At 36.5% G+C, this 14,108-nt stretch overlaps 1 protein-coding gene across 1 annotated transcript in view; it reads right to left on the bottom strand.

Moving 5' to 3' along the window:
* The window catches only part of NCKAP5 (NCK associated protein 5), a 988,332-nt gene that overhangs the window by 818,320 nt on the left and 155,904 nt on the right, over window positions 1-14,108 (bottom strand). The window contains exon 3 of the mRNA XM_007938042.2: window positions 7,571-7,634. Within this exon, the coding sequence (XP_007936233.2) occupies window positions 7,571-7,634 (64 nt within the window). The remainder of the gene's footprint in view (window positions 1-7,570; window positions 7,635-14,108) is intronic.

Genomic DNA, 14,108 nt, shown 5'->3' with positions numbered 1-14,108 from the left:
CAAAAGACAGGCATATGAGTTGAACATTTACCTGAGGTAGATACACTCCTTGGAGAGAACAATCATGGGAGAAAGAAGGGCTGCTTACGCACAGGAAGACAGCTCAGGGGACAGGAGTGCATGGAGGGAGGGACACAGGGAAGAGGTAACTATTTGGAGGAAGTGGAACGGGAGCTGTTGCATTGTGGTAAACTGTGGTCAAAGTCATGAGACAAACTGTATGTGAACTGCTGTATGGAAAGTGAATTTGCTCTGTAAATTTTCACCCAAATCACAATTAAAAAAAAAAAAAAAATTGCAAGAAGCCATCCAATTCCAAGACACTGCAATTGATCTATATTCACCTGGACCAAGACAGGAAGGATGGTCTTCCTTCCTCAGGAATAGAAGGATATGAAATATGTGCCAAATTGCCTTCATGAACAATTGCCTCCTTTGCCATGAGAAAGAATAGTGCCTAGCTACTATTAAGAGCTCTGGTGATGTAGTTAGTGCCTAAGGCATTTGACTGCTGACCAGAAGGCTGGCAGTTCAAACCCACCAGCCACTCCTCGGATGGAAGACTGTGTAATCTACTTCCGCAGTGATACAGGCTCAGAAACCCAAGGAGGAGTTGCTATGAGTCAGATCTGACTCAATAGCAGTGAGTTTGGTTTGGTTTGGTTAGCTACTATTACCGAACATTTTCATCAAAGGCTCTATAGAGGAATCCTTGTAAAAAAGAAGGAAAATTCAAAAGAGTATTTCAAATTCTCATGGACTCCAAACTTCTTGGATCTATGAAGTTTGGAAGAACCCTTGAAACTACTGCCCTGGGATATTCTTTAAACCTTAAAACAAAAATAACTCTTAAAATCTTCTTATAACCAAACAATGGTTTAGCTTAATGAAGAATGCCTGTCTTAAGCATTATGCTCTTTTAAAAACTATCTATATGGGATCAAATTGACAAGAGCAAATTAAAAGATTGGATAGAAACCTTACAGGGAAGTGAGTGTATGTTAACAGAGGAGGAACAACTCAGGAAAGGATGGCAAGAATGGTTGCATAACTTGAAGAATGTAATCAATGTCACTGAATTGTACATGGAGAAATTGGTGAACTGCTGTGTATGTTGTGTTGTTCTTATGTGCAGTCGAGTCAGACCTAACTCACAGCGACCCCTCCTTGGGTTTGCAAGGCAGTATCACTATGGAAGTAGAGGAAGTAGATTGCCCAACCTTCCTTCTGAGGAGTGGCTGATGGGTTTGAACTGCCAGCCTTCTGGTTAGCAGTCAAGTGCCTTAAGCACCACACTACCAGAACTCCCAATATATAACTTTTTTAAGATAATACATCTATCTAAATTTTACTTCAATTTTTAAAACTGCAAAAATAACAAACAAACAGGTGCTTCATGGTAGTCTCCCCTTCCTCCCACCCCACCATAGGCCATTCCAGTCACGGAACAGACTGTGAGACTGTTCCATGTGTTTGTTTTCAAAAATTCCTGTTTTTTTTTTTTTTTTAAATCTAGTAAGATTTCCTGTATAAATCTTCTGCTACATAGAATCTTTTTCTCCAATATATGACATGTAATAAAAGGGTCTTACTCTATGGTCAGCAAGGGGTAAATACAAGGAAGCATGGTAAATAGAGAATAACAATACCAACTTTAGGACTGACTTTTATGCTTGAAAGAAACCAAAGGAAATATAATTGGGTCTAGTCTGATTCAATTTTTTAACTGTGTTTAAGGTGCAACTCACCTATGTAATTTTTGAGGGTTTCCCTGAAAATTCCTCGATTTTTGTCTTTTCATCTGTCATATCTATTGCAATTTTTTAAACAATGTTTAATTTCTTAACTTTGTTTATTTAACTTTTACCCAACAGAAGTTACTTTTTACAATGTCTAATGTCCACACTTTATCTTTACTGTTTATGGCCCTAGAGACATTCTTAGGCATGTCTTCCATTTTGCCAAGTTCACAAAAATAGCGTACTATATATTTTCTAATATTTCCCTCTAGGGAATTTTATATTTCCTTCTAATTTCTCCTATCTTCTCTTCTGATGTTATTATGGCTTCTTTATTTTATTTTTTTGTTTTTAATTTGAAGTTTTTTAATCAAATTCACTTAAAAATTTAAATAAAGTATTTCAAAAATTTAGAAACTAATACCTCAGAAAATAATGAGACATCACTTAGCCTTATCCACACTTAATGAACATTTAACACATTTGTTTCATTAAAAAAAAATTAAATAGCTATGCCAAATAAATAAATTAATTAAATAAGTAGCTATGCCTTAAGTAGGAGCTCTGGTAGCATAGTGCCCTAAGGCACTTGACTGCTGACAGAAGGCTGGTGGTTCAAATTCACCAGCCACTCCTCAGAAGGAAGGTTGGGCAATCTACTTCCGTAGCGATACTGCCTCGGAAACCCAACGAGGGGTTGCTGTGAGTCGGATCCAACTCGATGGCAGTGGGTTTGGTGTTTGTTTGTTTGTTTGTTTGTTTTTGGTGGCATAGTGATTAAGGCATTTGGTTGCTAACCAAAAGGTCAGTGGTTCGAACCCACCAGCCACTCCATGGAAGAAAGAGGAGGCAGTCTGGTTCCCTAGAAATTTACAGCTTTAGAAACCCTATGGGGCAGTTCTACTCTGTCTTACAGGGTCGCTGTAAGTCGGAATTGACTTGATGGCAGTGAGGCGGGGCCATAATTCTGTACTCACTCTTTGCAGACAGCCCTTAGGAGTTTAGTTTATAGTAATACAGCAAAGTTCATCTCTTAGTTTTGACAACTGTACCAAAATTATGTAATATGTTACCACTAGAGGAATCCAGGTAAAGAGGATTCACATTTGCAACTTTCTATGATACTAAAATGATTACAGAGCATTTAAATTTATTTAATTAAATTTACTGTTTTAAATCTCTTAAAATAATGCTTTGGGTAAGAGACAAGTATTGATTTGGGTGAAGGGTAAAACAATATACCAAAAGTGAGTGATCAACACAATAACAGTAAGTAAAAAGAAGACAAAGGGAGGTGCACAAGAGGTGCAGACAACAAAGCTAAACCCTTTTACATCCCCGATACTGCATTATCAGTAATAACAAACTGTAATCTGTGGCTGGATACACAGGTGGACAGGCTGAATGATCAGGTATGTCTAGGCAAAAGGGAATATACCCACAGACCACGTAAAAGTTTGGCAGATGATATTTCTACATATGTATTTGTATGTGCTATAAGACGGTCCATATAAATAGAGCTAACAGGTGGCAAAGTTATAATAACTTCTTAGCCACAGGCAACCATCAGAGGAAGTTGTTCCGTGGACTCAGAACATCTTAGTAATTTTTTCTTCCTCTTTCCTTATCTAATCAAATTTCTCTGAATTTTCTACGTAATTATATGCTTTAGCTTTTCTGTTCTAAGAATTCATTTATTTCTGAAGTTCTAATTCTTTCAGTATCTGACAGTTCCTAAAATCTGACAGTTCTACTAATCCTCTAAATTTAATTCTTGCTGTTTTAAGCCTACAACTTTTGTCATGTCTACAACAGAAATGGAAAGCAGTTTCTCACAAACAGGTCACCTTACATTTGTAAGGACTCCTATTTATAGTACTTTAACCCCACTGCTGTCAAGTTGATTCAGACTCCTAGCAACTCTGTAGGACAGAGTAGAACTGCCCCATAGAGTTTTTAAGGTCGTAAAAATCTTAGTCAACCGCCACATCTTTCTCCTGCAGAATGGCTGGTGGGTTCAACTTCTGACCTTACAGGCGGCAGCTGAGTGCTTTACCATGGTGCCACCAGCACTCTTTATAGTCCATTACCTTTTTCAAGTCCATGTGAAAGGAAAAATTGTACAGAAGCATTTATATAAGAAATCTTTTCAAAAAGACAGATAATTATATTGAAGCAGATATTTATTTTAAAACACTCAATAAATCTGTTATAAACAGGTATTTAATACAGAAAAAAAAATCCTTTATTTTTATACTTGTAATAAATCTTCACTCATTGTAAGTTTTAAAAGTATCCAAAGCATTATTATTGTTATTATTATTTTATTTTACTTTTCTTTTCTTGTGATTTGGGTGAAAGTTTACAAAGCAAATTCATTTTCCATACTGCAGTTCATACACATTTTGTTTCATGACATTGATTGCAATCCCCAAAAGTAACACCTTTCTTCCCATTTCCTTCCTGAGCCTGGTTACCTTTTCTCTGTGTCCTTCTCTCCTGTGCATTCCTTCTCTGAGCCATCTCCCTGTGCAAATACTGATCTTCTGATCTCTCATGGTTGATTGATCTAAGGAGTGTACCTACCTGGTGTAAATGTTCACCTTATATGCCTGACTATTGATTGACTGGCAGTTCAAACCCACCAGCCATGCCTGGGAAGGAAGGCTAAGGAATCTATTTCCGTAGTGATATCACCTCAGAAACCCAAGGAAGGGTCGCTATAAGTCAGGTCTGACTCGAAGGCACATAACAACAACAGTATTGATTGACTAGGAGCCCTGGTGGTGTAGTGCCTAGGCATTTGACTGCTAACCAGAAGACTGGTGGTTCAAACCCACCAGCCACTTCTGGGAAGGCAGATTGAGCAACCTACCTCCATAGAGATATGCCTTGGAAACCAATCACTATGACTTGAATCAACTCAACTGCAGTGAGGTTTTTATTTTTTTGTTGTTGTTAGACTGATTGACCGGAAGCCAAGGGGAGTGAATTCATTTCCAGGCCTGAAGAGTGACTAGGGGCCACAATCCAAAGGTTTCACAAGTCTATAAGCTTGGTTCTTTTTATGGTTCTGAAATTTGTTCCACACTTTCCCCCCAACTCTATCCAAGATCTCCTGCACTGGTCTCTTTCTTAGTGGTTGACAGGGTAGCCAGGTACCATCTAGGTCTTCTGGTCTCAGGGTCATACAGGCTGAAGTTTGCATGGTCCACTAGTCCCTTGCACTAACTGCTTCCATGCTTCTTTGGATTTCTTCATTCTTCTTTGCTCCGGATGAGGAGAGACCAATTTTTGCATTTAGATGGCTGCTTGCAAGCTTTTAAGACCACAATCACTACTGATGAAAGTAGGATGGAGAGCAATGTTTTTGTGTAGTATGTTATGTCATCTGAGCTTAATGTCCCCTGACTATAAAGAGTGCTGGTGGCACCATGGTAAAGCACTTGGCTGCCATCTGTAAGGTCAGCAGTTGACCCACCAGCCACTCTGCGAGAGAAAGATGTGGCAGTTGACTAAGATTTACAGCCTTAAAAACCCTATGGGGCAGTTCTACTCTGTCCTATAGGGTTGCTAGGAGTCTGAATCGACTTGACAGCAGTGAGGTTAAAGTACTATAAATAAGAGTCCTTATAAACGTAAGGTGACCTGTTTGTGAGAAACTGCTTTCCATTTCTATTGTAGACATGACTAAAGTCGTGGGCTTAAAATGGCAAGAATTAAATTTAGAGGATTAATAGAACTGTCAGATTTTAGGAACTGTCAGATACTGAAAGAATCAGGACTTCAGAAATAAATGAATTCTTAGAGCAGAAGAGCTGAAGCATGTAATTACACAGAAAACTCAGACATATTTGACTAGGGAAGGAAAGAGGGAGAGAAAAAACACTAAGAGGGGAGAAAATTAAATAAAGGAAATTACTAATGAAAATAAGGACTTATGGCATCTCTAAGGAATTCGGGTATGATAAATTATGGATGGAAGAATAATAGTAACATATATAATATTAAATCCAATCCCATCACAGCTTCTCTCAAAGCCTTCCAGTGGCTCTTGTCACTCAGAGCATGAGACAGAGACCAATGGAGACCTTGAAGACCTGCCTCTCTGCCCCTACCATTCCTCTGACTTATCTTCTATAGTCACCTTCTCCCTTACTTCCCCCCAGCCAACCTCATGTCCATCCTGTTCCTCAGACATCTGGTCTTTGCACTTTCTGGAATCTCCTTGCCTGGAATCCTTTTTCCTAGACATTCCCAGGATTCACACTTCCTCTTCCTTTGATTTTGCTCAAATATTAATACTTCAGTGATTTACAACCATGAACATATGCTATTTAACATGGCAACCCTCTAAACCCCCAATTCCCCTTACCTTGCTCTTTTATTTATTATAGCAGCATCCACCAGCTAATAGTTTAATATAAGTGATCAGATTTTTGCCTCTTTGTTCACGGATGTTGAGCAGTGCTTAGACTAGAATAGCAATGCGTATCTAGTAGGCATCTCAATGAATGTGTGCTAAATAAATGAGAAAATGTAATTATCCATTATCATTAAAACAAGGATAATACAAAATTGGTAACTTTTCCAGAGTTATTTTTGCAGCAAATGGAATAAAATTTTTGCTTGCTGTTATTTCCTATGTAGTCTTCTACACTGAACAATTACTTCTATAACCTTTTTTAATGTGGTTTTGTTATTTATTATAAAAGACAAGTTATCTGTGTGAAATAACTTCAACTCAGCCCCCAAAAAATAAATTCTTTTGCTATAAATTGTATGTGTCCCATTATTTTATCATAAGTGATGGGGAAAAAACTGATGTTATATTTTAATCTTAGAGGTGTCAGCAGCAGTAACATGCATTCTCTGGCTCACCAGAAAACCATCTCTTACATTAGAGTGGCACACAGGCAAGATATTTTGGCAAAGACAGTCTATGAAATGAAGTTACAATGAACCAAAACAATTATATTGATTTTTAGTACAATTCAACACACAAAGGAACATCAGTTCTCTAAAGACATGAACTGAAAAGGACAGGGAAAAATACTCTACAAGCAGTGGAAAGGAGAGTATAGAGGACAATTATACTAGCAAACGTCTTAGCATTCTTTTTAGTTGTTTGTTTCTTAAGTTTGAAGAACTGAGAGGTATGAATCAGATACAACTGTCCGCATCTAAGTATCAACTTGATGGCAGTGAGTTTGGTTTGGTTTGGTTTGGTCCTCATCTAAAAATCAAAGATTGCTCATTTATGAACATTATGCTCACAACCAAAAGCCTGAATATCCTATAGACATTTATAAGATAAAGCCAGATAATCTTTGGAACATCCTTTTCAGAGCTGAGTCTGTCCCTCTCTCATACACATACACACAGACACACAATCTCTTTCTTTTCTCTCTCACTCTCTCTCTCTCTCTCTCTGTCACATACACACACACACACACATACACACACACGCAAATAAAAGCTCTCTCTCACACCCATACATAATCTCTCTTAGACACACACACACACAATCTCTCTCAGACACACACACATCTCTCATAAGTACACACAATCTCTTACTCAGACACACACACACTCTCTCTCTCATACATATATATACACACACACACATATACACACAAAATCTCACTGTCTCTCTCCTCAAGTGACAAAACTATCTACATTGTATTCTAAACACATTATTTGCCAAAACATCATTAAGTTTTCTGTAAGGAAATATTTTACTTAGATATCATTAATGAGACAAAATGCTTTTCAGGTCAGAGAACTTTTAATGGGATGCTCAGGATCAGGAGAGACCAGCCAGGACTTACCATGGCTTCCTCACTTCTCCTTTGGGCAACTTCTCGCTGCAGTCGGGCCACAGCCAACTTCTCCCTAGAAAAACAAAAGCACGTGATTAGTTATCACTCTTCTCAGGGTAGAGGCCATACTGCCATGAGTCTGAACCATTCTTTTGAAGTCTCCAGATAAACTCCTTCCTTGGATGGGCTCACTTCCTCCACTATTCTTTTTATAAATATTTAAAGTGATTGATCATTGTTGTTGTTGTTGTTGTTATGTGCCGTCGAGTCAGCCCTGACTCATAGCGACCCCTCCTTGGGTTTCCGAGGCAGTATCACTACGGAAGTAGGATTGCCCAACCTTCCTTCCGAGGAGTGGCTGGTGGGTTTGAACCGCCAGCCTTCTGGTTAGCAGTCAAGTGTCTTAGCCACTATGCTACCAGAGCTCCTGATTGATCATTAGTGCACTCTTTTCATCAAGTGTCATGAAAGAGATTTTTTGCCTTGGATTTTCTATACTAATAACTAAATAAATATTTAATACTCAACAAAAGCTTCACTTTAAGTTTATTACTATATTTGTAAATAAACTGTTCCATGAATAACCTATTTCAGTTGTCATTTATGCATTAACTGTGTACACGTGTGTGTGTGTGTGTGTATGTATAGACTCAATGGCACATAACAACAACAAAAATATATTTTTTTTTTTTCTTTTTTCATTCTCTATGTCCATACCCAATTGAAAAAATAAAACAACACTCCATACCATTCTTAAAATAATAACAGTAGGTTTGCTACATAACAGTCACTATGCTGGGCATTTTCACCTGATCTCATATATGCATTTGACAGCAACTTTGTAAGTAGGTTTTATTATCGCCATTGTACAGATACAGAAACTGAGGCTCCAAGAGGCTAAGTTACTTGAACAAACCCCCAGCTACTTTGTAGTAGTAGTACTGGATCAAATTTTAGGTTTCCTTTGCCCTGAAGCCTAAATAAAATTTTACATATCATTTTATGGGCTATAGAAAATACAGATTTTAAAATCAGATTTTTATTTCTATCAATATTCTTTATTTTACAGTAGGGTTCATTGTAAATCCCTTATAATTGTAATTCTGAGTCAACATACAAAAAAATTCAATATTAACCACTGTAAGAAGAAATACTTCTATAAAGTGATAAATGCCTAAAGTTTGAGCATCTTTTCAATTATTCTTAAAATAGTTAATAGATGAAGTAGTGAATGAACAAACACTCCAGTAATACCCAAATCTTACTTTTAGGAGGGATTTTGCTTAAAATCTTTGTATCACTATCAAGATACTAAACTATATGAGTAGTATTTCATGCCCTACCCATTCCTCTGTATAGGATCAGCAGTGTGAAAACACACAAGAGGCAGCCCAATTCCCAGACAAGTGACAGTATTTCTCCTCTCCCAACTCTCTGGGTCTTTGAAATGCCTATGACTGCTAAGAATACATATATATTAGTGTGGTTAATGTTGAGTAGGATTTTAGTAAAAATATTATTGAAATAAGTATCTAAAGGCACAGATTAGAAGAAGGGAATCTAGAACCATAAGACTATTGACGGGCTTGAGCGAAGACCAGTACATACACCTCATAAGGGGCAACAAAATAAATGGGAAGTAGTCACAAAGATGAAAGGCATGAGCCTCTTTTTAAGAAAGCAAGGCAAAGTCCACATGTGCTGTGTGACCCAAGTCCTGATAACTAGCAAAGGGACAAATGAAAAGAGCAAAAAATTCAAAGAGAAGAATGTAATGACTTCTGGTTTAATATGGAGAAATATACACATGCATTTACCTTTTTTTTTTCTCAGAAACCATCAAAAAGGCAGTAAAGGACTAAGAATGGTAAAGAGTCATAAGGACAAAGAAAACAGGAGAAAATACACTATACTCTATGACCTAGCAATTCCACTCCAAGGTATAAACCCAACAGAAATGCATTATATATATATATATATATTCACTAAAAGACATAAAGTAGAATGTTCATAGAAGCACTATTTGAAATCGTCTTAAGCTGAAAATGCAAAAATACCCATTAAAATAGAATGGCTAAATAAAAAACTTGCAGTCATTCATTTGAACACTATAAAGCAAAGAGAATGAATGACCTGCACCTGATCTTAACAACATATGGAATGTTACATATGATTGAGTGAAAGAAGCAAAATTCAAAAAAGTATATATATTATGATTCCATTATTATAAAGCGCAAATATGAGCAAAACTACGCAGCTCAGTAAGGTAAGAAACAAAGGACATAAAGATAAAAAAAGGAAGGGGTAATTCCCCCTTCCTTTTTATACAGAAAATTGTAAGGAATTTACAATACTGCTGTACAACTAATAAGTGAATTTGATAAAGTCATAAGATACAAGGTCAATATACAAAAATCAATTGTATTTTTTACCCACTTGCCCCAAACAACTGAAAAATGAAATTTGTGAATATTCCACTTACAATAGTGTTAAAACTAACATTTTTAGTGGATAAACTTAACAAAAGACTTGTAAGACTGCTACACTGACAACTATATTGAGAAAAATAAGAGAAGATTTAAATAAATGAAGAAATATAATACATTAATGGATCAGAAGGTTTAATACTGTTGAAATGTTAATTCATATCAAATTGACCTATAGATTCCATACAATTCCAATCAAAATCCCACCAGATTATTTTGTAGAAATTAACAAACTGATTCTAAGATGTATGTGGAAATATCAAGAAGTTAGAATATAAAAAATTATATTAAAAATAAGAATTTAAGATTTTCTTGAATTCATACTTCAGTAACCAGGGCTGTGGTATGTGGTGCTGGTCTAAGAAATGACAAATACATCAATGGAACAGATACTTGATTTTTAAGAAACAGTAGATTTTTGACAACAATGTCAAAACAATCCAAGTGAGAAAGGAAAATATTTTCAACAAATGGTACAGTTACAATTGAATATCCACACAGAAAACAAATGAACCACGGTATCTCATACTATACAAAATAATAATAATTTGAGATGTATTAGAGGCCTAAATGTAACTAAAACTAAAAAGCTTCTAGAAGAAAGCATAGGACAGTGTCTTCATGACATGTGAGTAGTCAAAGCTTTTTAAAATAGGGCACAGAAAGCAATAACCAAAAGAGAAAAAAAAAAAAAGATGATTTTTTTTAAACTGGAAACCTCTACTCATTAAAAAGTGTCCTGGTGGTACAGGTGTTGAGCACTTGGCTTCTAACTGAAAGGTCAGTGGTTCAAACTCACCAGCCACTCAGCAGGAGCAGATGCTTGCATAAAGACTACAGCCTTGGAAACCCTGTGGGGCAGTTCTAACTCTGCCTATATGGTTCCTAGAATTCACTATGAGCTATGATACCTACAATTCCACCTCCAAATATTTACTTACGGGAAATAGAAGCAAATATCTACAAAAAGAATATCAAATGAACTTTTATAGCACTTTTACTCACGATAGCCAAAAGCTATAGAAGTGGCCAAGTTGTCCATTAATAAATGAGTTAATAACAAGCAATGGAATACCACTTAGCAATTAAAAGGAACTAGAGTCACATGCAATAACATGGATGAATCTCAAAAACAGTATACTGAAGGAAGCCTTATAAACGAGCACATACTGAATTATTCTACTTACACAAAATAATATAAAGGAAAAACTAATCTATTGTGCAAAAATTAATACAGTGATTGCCTCTGGTGGGGAGGACAGCAGGACTAAGAAGTGACATAAGAACTTTCTGAGGTGAAGGTAATGTTCTATATCATGATAAGGGTTGTGATTACACAAGTATAAACCTTTGTCAAAGCTCAGGAAATGTACACTTAGGACTGTTACTCCCACCCTTCCCCCAAAAAAAGGAACTGTAAATATGGAACTCTAGGTAATGAAAAGCTATTGAAGGGTTCACAGGAAGTATATTGATGCTTATAACTTATTCTGAATTGTATCAAAATATGAAATGATTGATGGAGAGATAAGCTATAAAGCAAATACAACAAAATTTTAAGCATAGAATCTAATTGTAGAAATTAATTGTAGAATTATTTTGACTTTTCTTATATAGTTTTAAATTTACAAAGTAAAATGTACACATCACATTGTCTGTAGAAAACTTCACCGTATATTCTTGAAAAAATGTGAGTTAAAAAAGCAGCTTAATGTCAACATGAAAATAGTTCTGACCTTTGCATCCCTAGACAAGGTCATGGGGACATAACACCAGGGTCCTAGGACCATCCACACTTTGAAAACTTCAACTAGGAGATACAGAACTTGAAAGATGATTTGGAAATTTTTCTTGAATTCTTGATTGCTGAATCTTTAGATAAAGACTTAATATATATGTTGTTATTGTTGTCATGTGCCGTTGAGTTGGACCCAACTGACAGCAACCCCTCCTTGGGTTTCCAAGGCAGTATCACTACGGAAGTAGATTTCTCCATCTTCCTTCCAAGGAGTGGCTGGTGGGTTTGAACCGCCAGCCTTTTGGTTAGCAGTCAAGTGCCTTAGCCACTATGCTACCAGAGCTTCCAATATATATGTTAGTAGCATGTTAATTCTTCACAAAAGCTGTCCAGCATAAAAGAGACATTTCTGGGAACCAAGCAGGAGTCTATGTTATCACTATCATCCTGCTAAATTATAAAAGAATCCTAATATGGTCTAAAGGAGCTCTGGTAGCATAGTGCCTAAGGCATTTGACTGCTAACCAGAAGGCTGGCAGTTCAAACTCACCAGCCACTCCCCGAAGGAAGGTTAGGCAATCTACTTCTGTAGTGATACTGCCTCAGAAACCCAAGGAGGGGTCGCTGTGGGTCAGGTCCAACTCGATGGCACATAACAACAACAACATGATCTAAAGGTTAGGAACGCCACTCTTTTATCCTTAAAAGAGACTGTCTTTATAGTGAATATTAGGAATCATCACACTGTTACAGGTACTTGTCAAATCTTACTAAATTCAGTTTGAAAGCAAACTTTAATAGTTTTAGTCATTACATAGTTTTTTAAAAAAGGAAATATTAATAAAACATGAAATCTTGTGGTTTTCCCACACATTGTATTTTCAGGCAACCAAAAAAGAAAGTGTGAGTGAACCAACATGAAAGTGACATCTCTAAAGTGGCTGCATGACACTCACTTCATCTGGTGAAACAGAGAATAAAATACTCAGGAACTAGAAACATCAATTTTGTGTAAACCTACCACCATGTGAACAGAGATACGCCTAATTTCAAACCACCACATGGAAATGTGTGAGGTAAACCTGGAGAACTTCACTGTAGTCTGGGTCACTGGAAAGACAACCAAGGGCCCTAGCCCTGCTCCTTAGCCTTCACGTACAAGTTGGAAAATTGTACAATTTTTTTTCAATTTGAGAGCTATCCTGACTCACAATAGCTAGGAGGTAAAGGAGTAAGATTTGCAAAAACAAAGACTCTTTTGAACTAGGTTCTGCTGTGGTTTTAAATCATTTGTGAAGGAAATAAAACATGGAATGTCATGGAACAGGGTCCGTAAAGTTTCCCTGTAACTGTCCAAGGTCCTGTAATGAGTGGACAATTCCATGCCAGGTGAGTCCCACTAGAGCAAGGGTACACCAACTTTAATCTATTTTGTATTTCCTCTGAAAAGAGAGTTTAAAGGCTAAATTTTTTTTTTCTTTCTTTTTTTTTTTTTTTTAAAGGATTCTTTCTTTAGGTTCCACAGTTTCTACCTTCCAACTTTCAATTTGCAGATTTTATGTCATCAGGAGCAGTTTTTCAGGAGGAATTGTATTTTATTTTTATCTGAAAGAAGAGTTGTCATTCTCTGTTAGCAGTGAGAAAGGGATGAAGTTGTTGCATGAGTGGAACCATCTACAATAAAATATTCAAGATTTCTAAGTGCTAACATTTCTGGGTTCCAATTATAAACTCAACAAACTATTAAACATAAATGGGTCTTTTTTCCAGTAATCTTAATTGCCCTTATGTTCAGTAGTATTTTGGCAAACGATGCCTTGAAACTCCTATGGTCCCTATGTGTGTGAAACCAATTGGGACCAGCACACTCTTGCTCCTATTTTCACCTGCTGGAAATAGACAACTGTGCTCTTACAATGCCTTGCTGTTAGGAGCTCATTATGAAGTGGGTATTGACTTTATGATTAATAAACAAATGCTTAGGAATGTTTTATCAAGAGCTGTGGATTCCTCTTTACAGAAAAGGGGCAAAAGACAAATATAAAAAAATATACGCAGTGAAATAAAGGAGACCACAACACGTTTTAGTTAAATGCAAAAAGAATTTTTCCTTCCAAGAGTAATGAAATAATACTACTCTTCTTATTCAGTTTTATGCCCAAATGGAGAATTCATCCAACGTTTCTCAAGTACCTAAAATAGCCCAGACAATCACAACTAAAAGCAGCAATAATAAAACAATTGTTGTTGTTGTTGTTGTTGTTGTTGTTGTTGTTATGTGCCATCGAGTCAGACCTGACTCATAGTGACCCCTCCTTGGGTT

This window comes from Orycteropus afer, unplaced genomic scaffold (genome assembly GCF_000298275.1).
Source record: "Orycteropus afer afer isolate SDZICR_OR568_19922 unplaced genomic scaffold, OryAfe1.0 scaffold00004, whole genome shotgun sequence".
Classification (NCBI taxonomy): domain Eukaryota; kingdom Metazoa; phylum Chordata; class Mammalia; order Tubulidentata; family Orycteropodidae; genus Orycteropus; species Orycteropus afer.
This window is presented reverse-complemented; position numbering and strand designations above follow the sequence as displayed.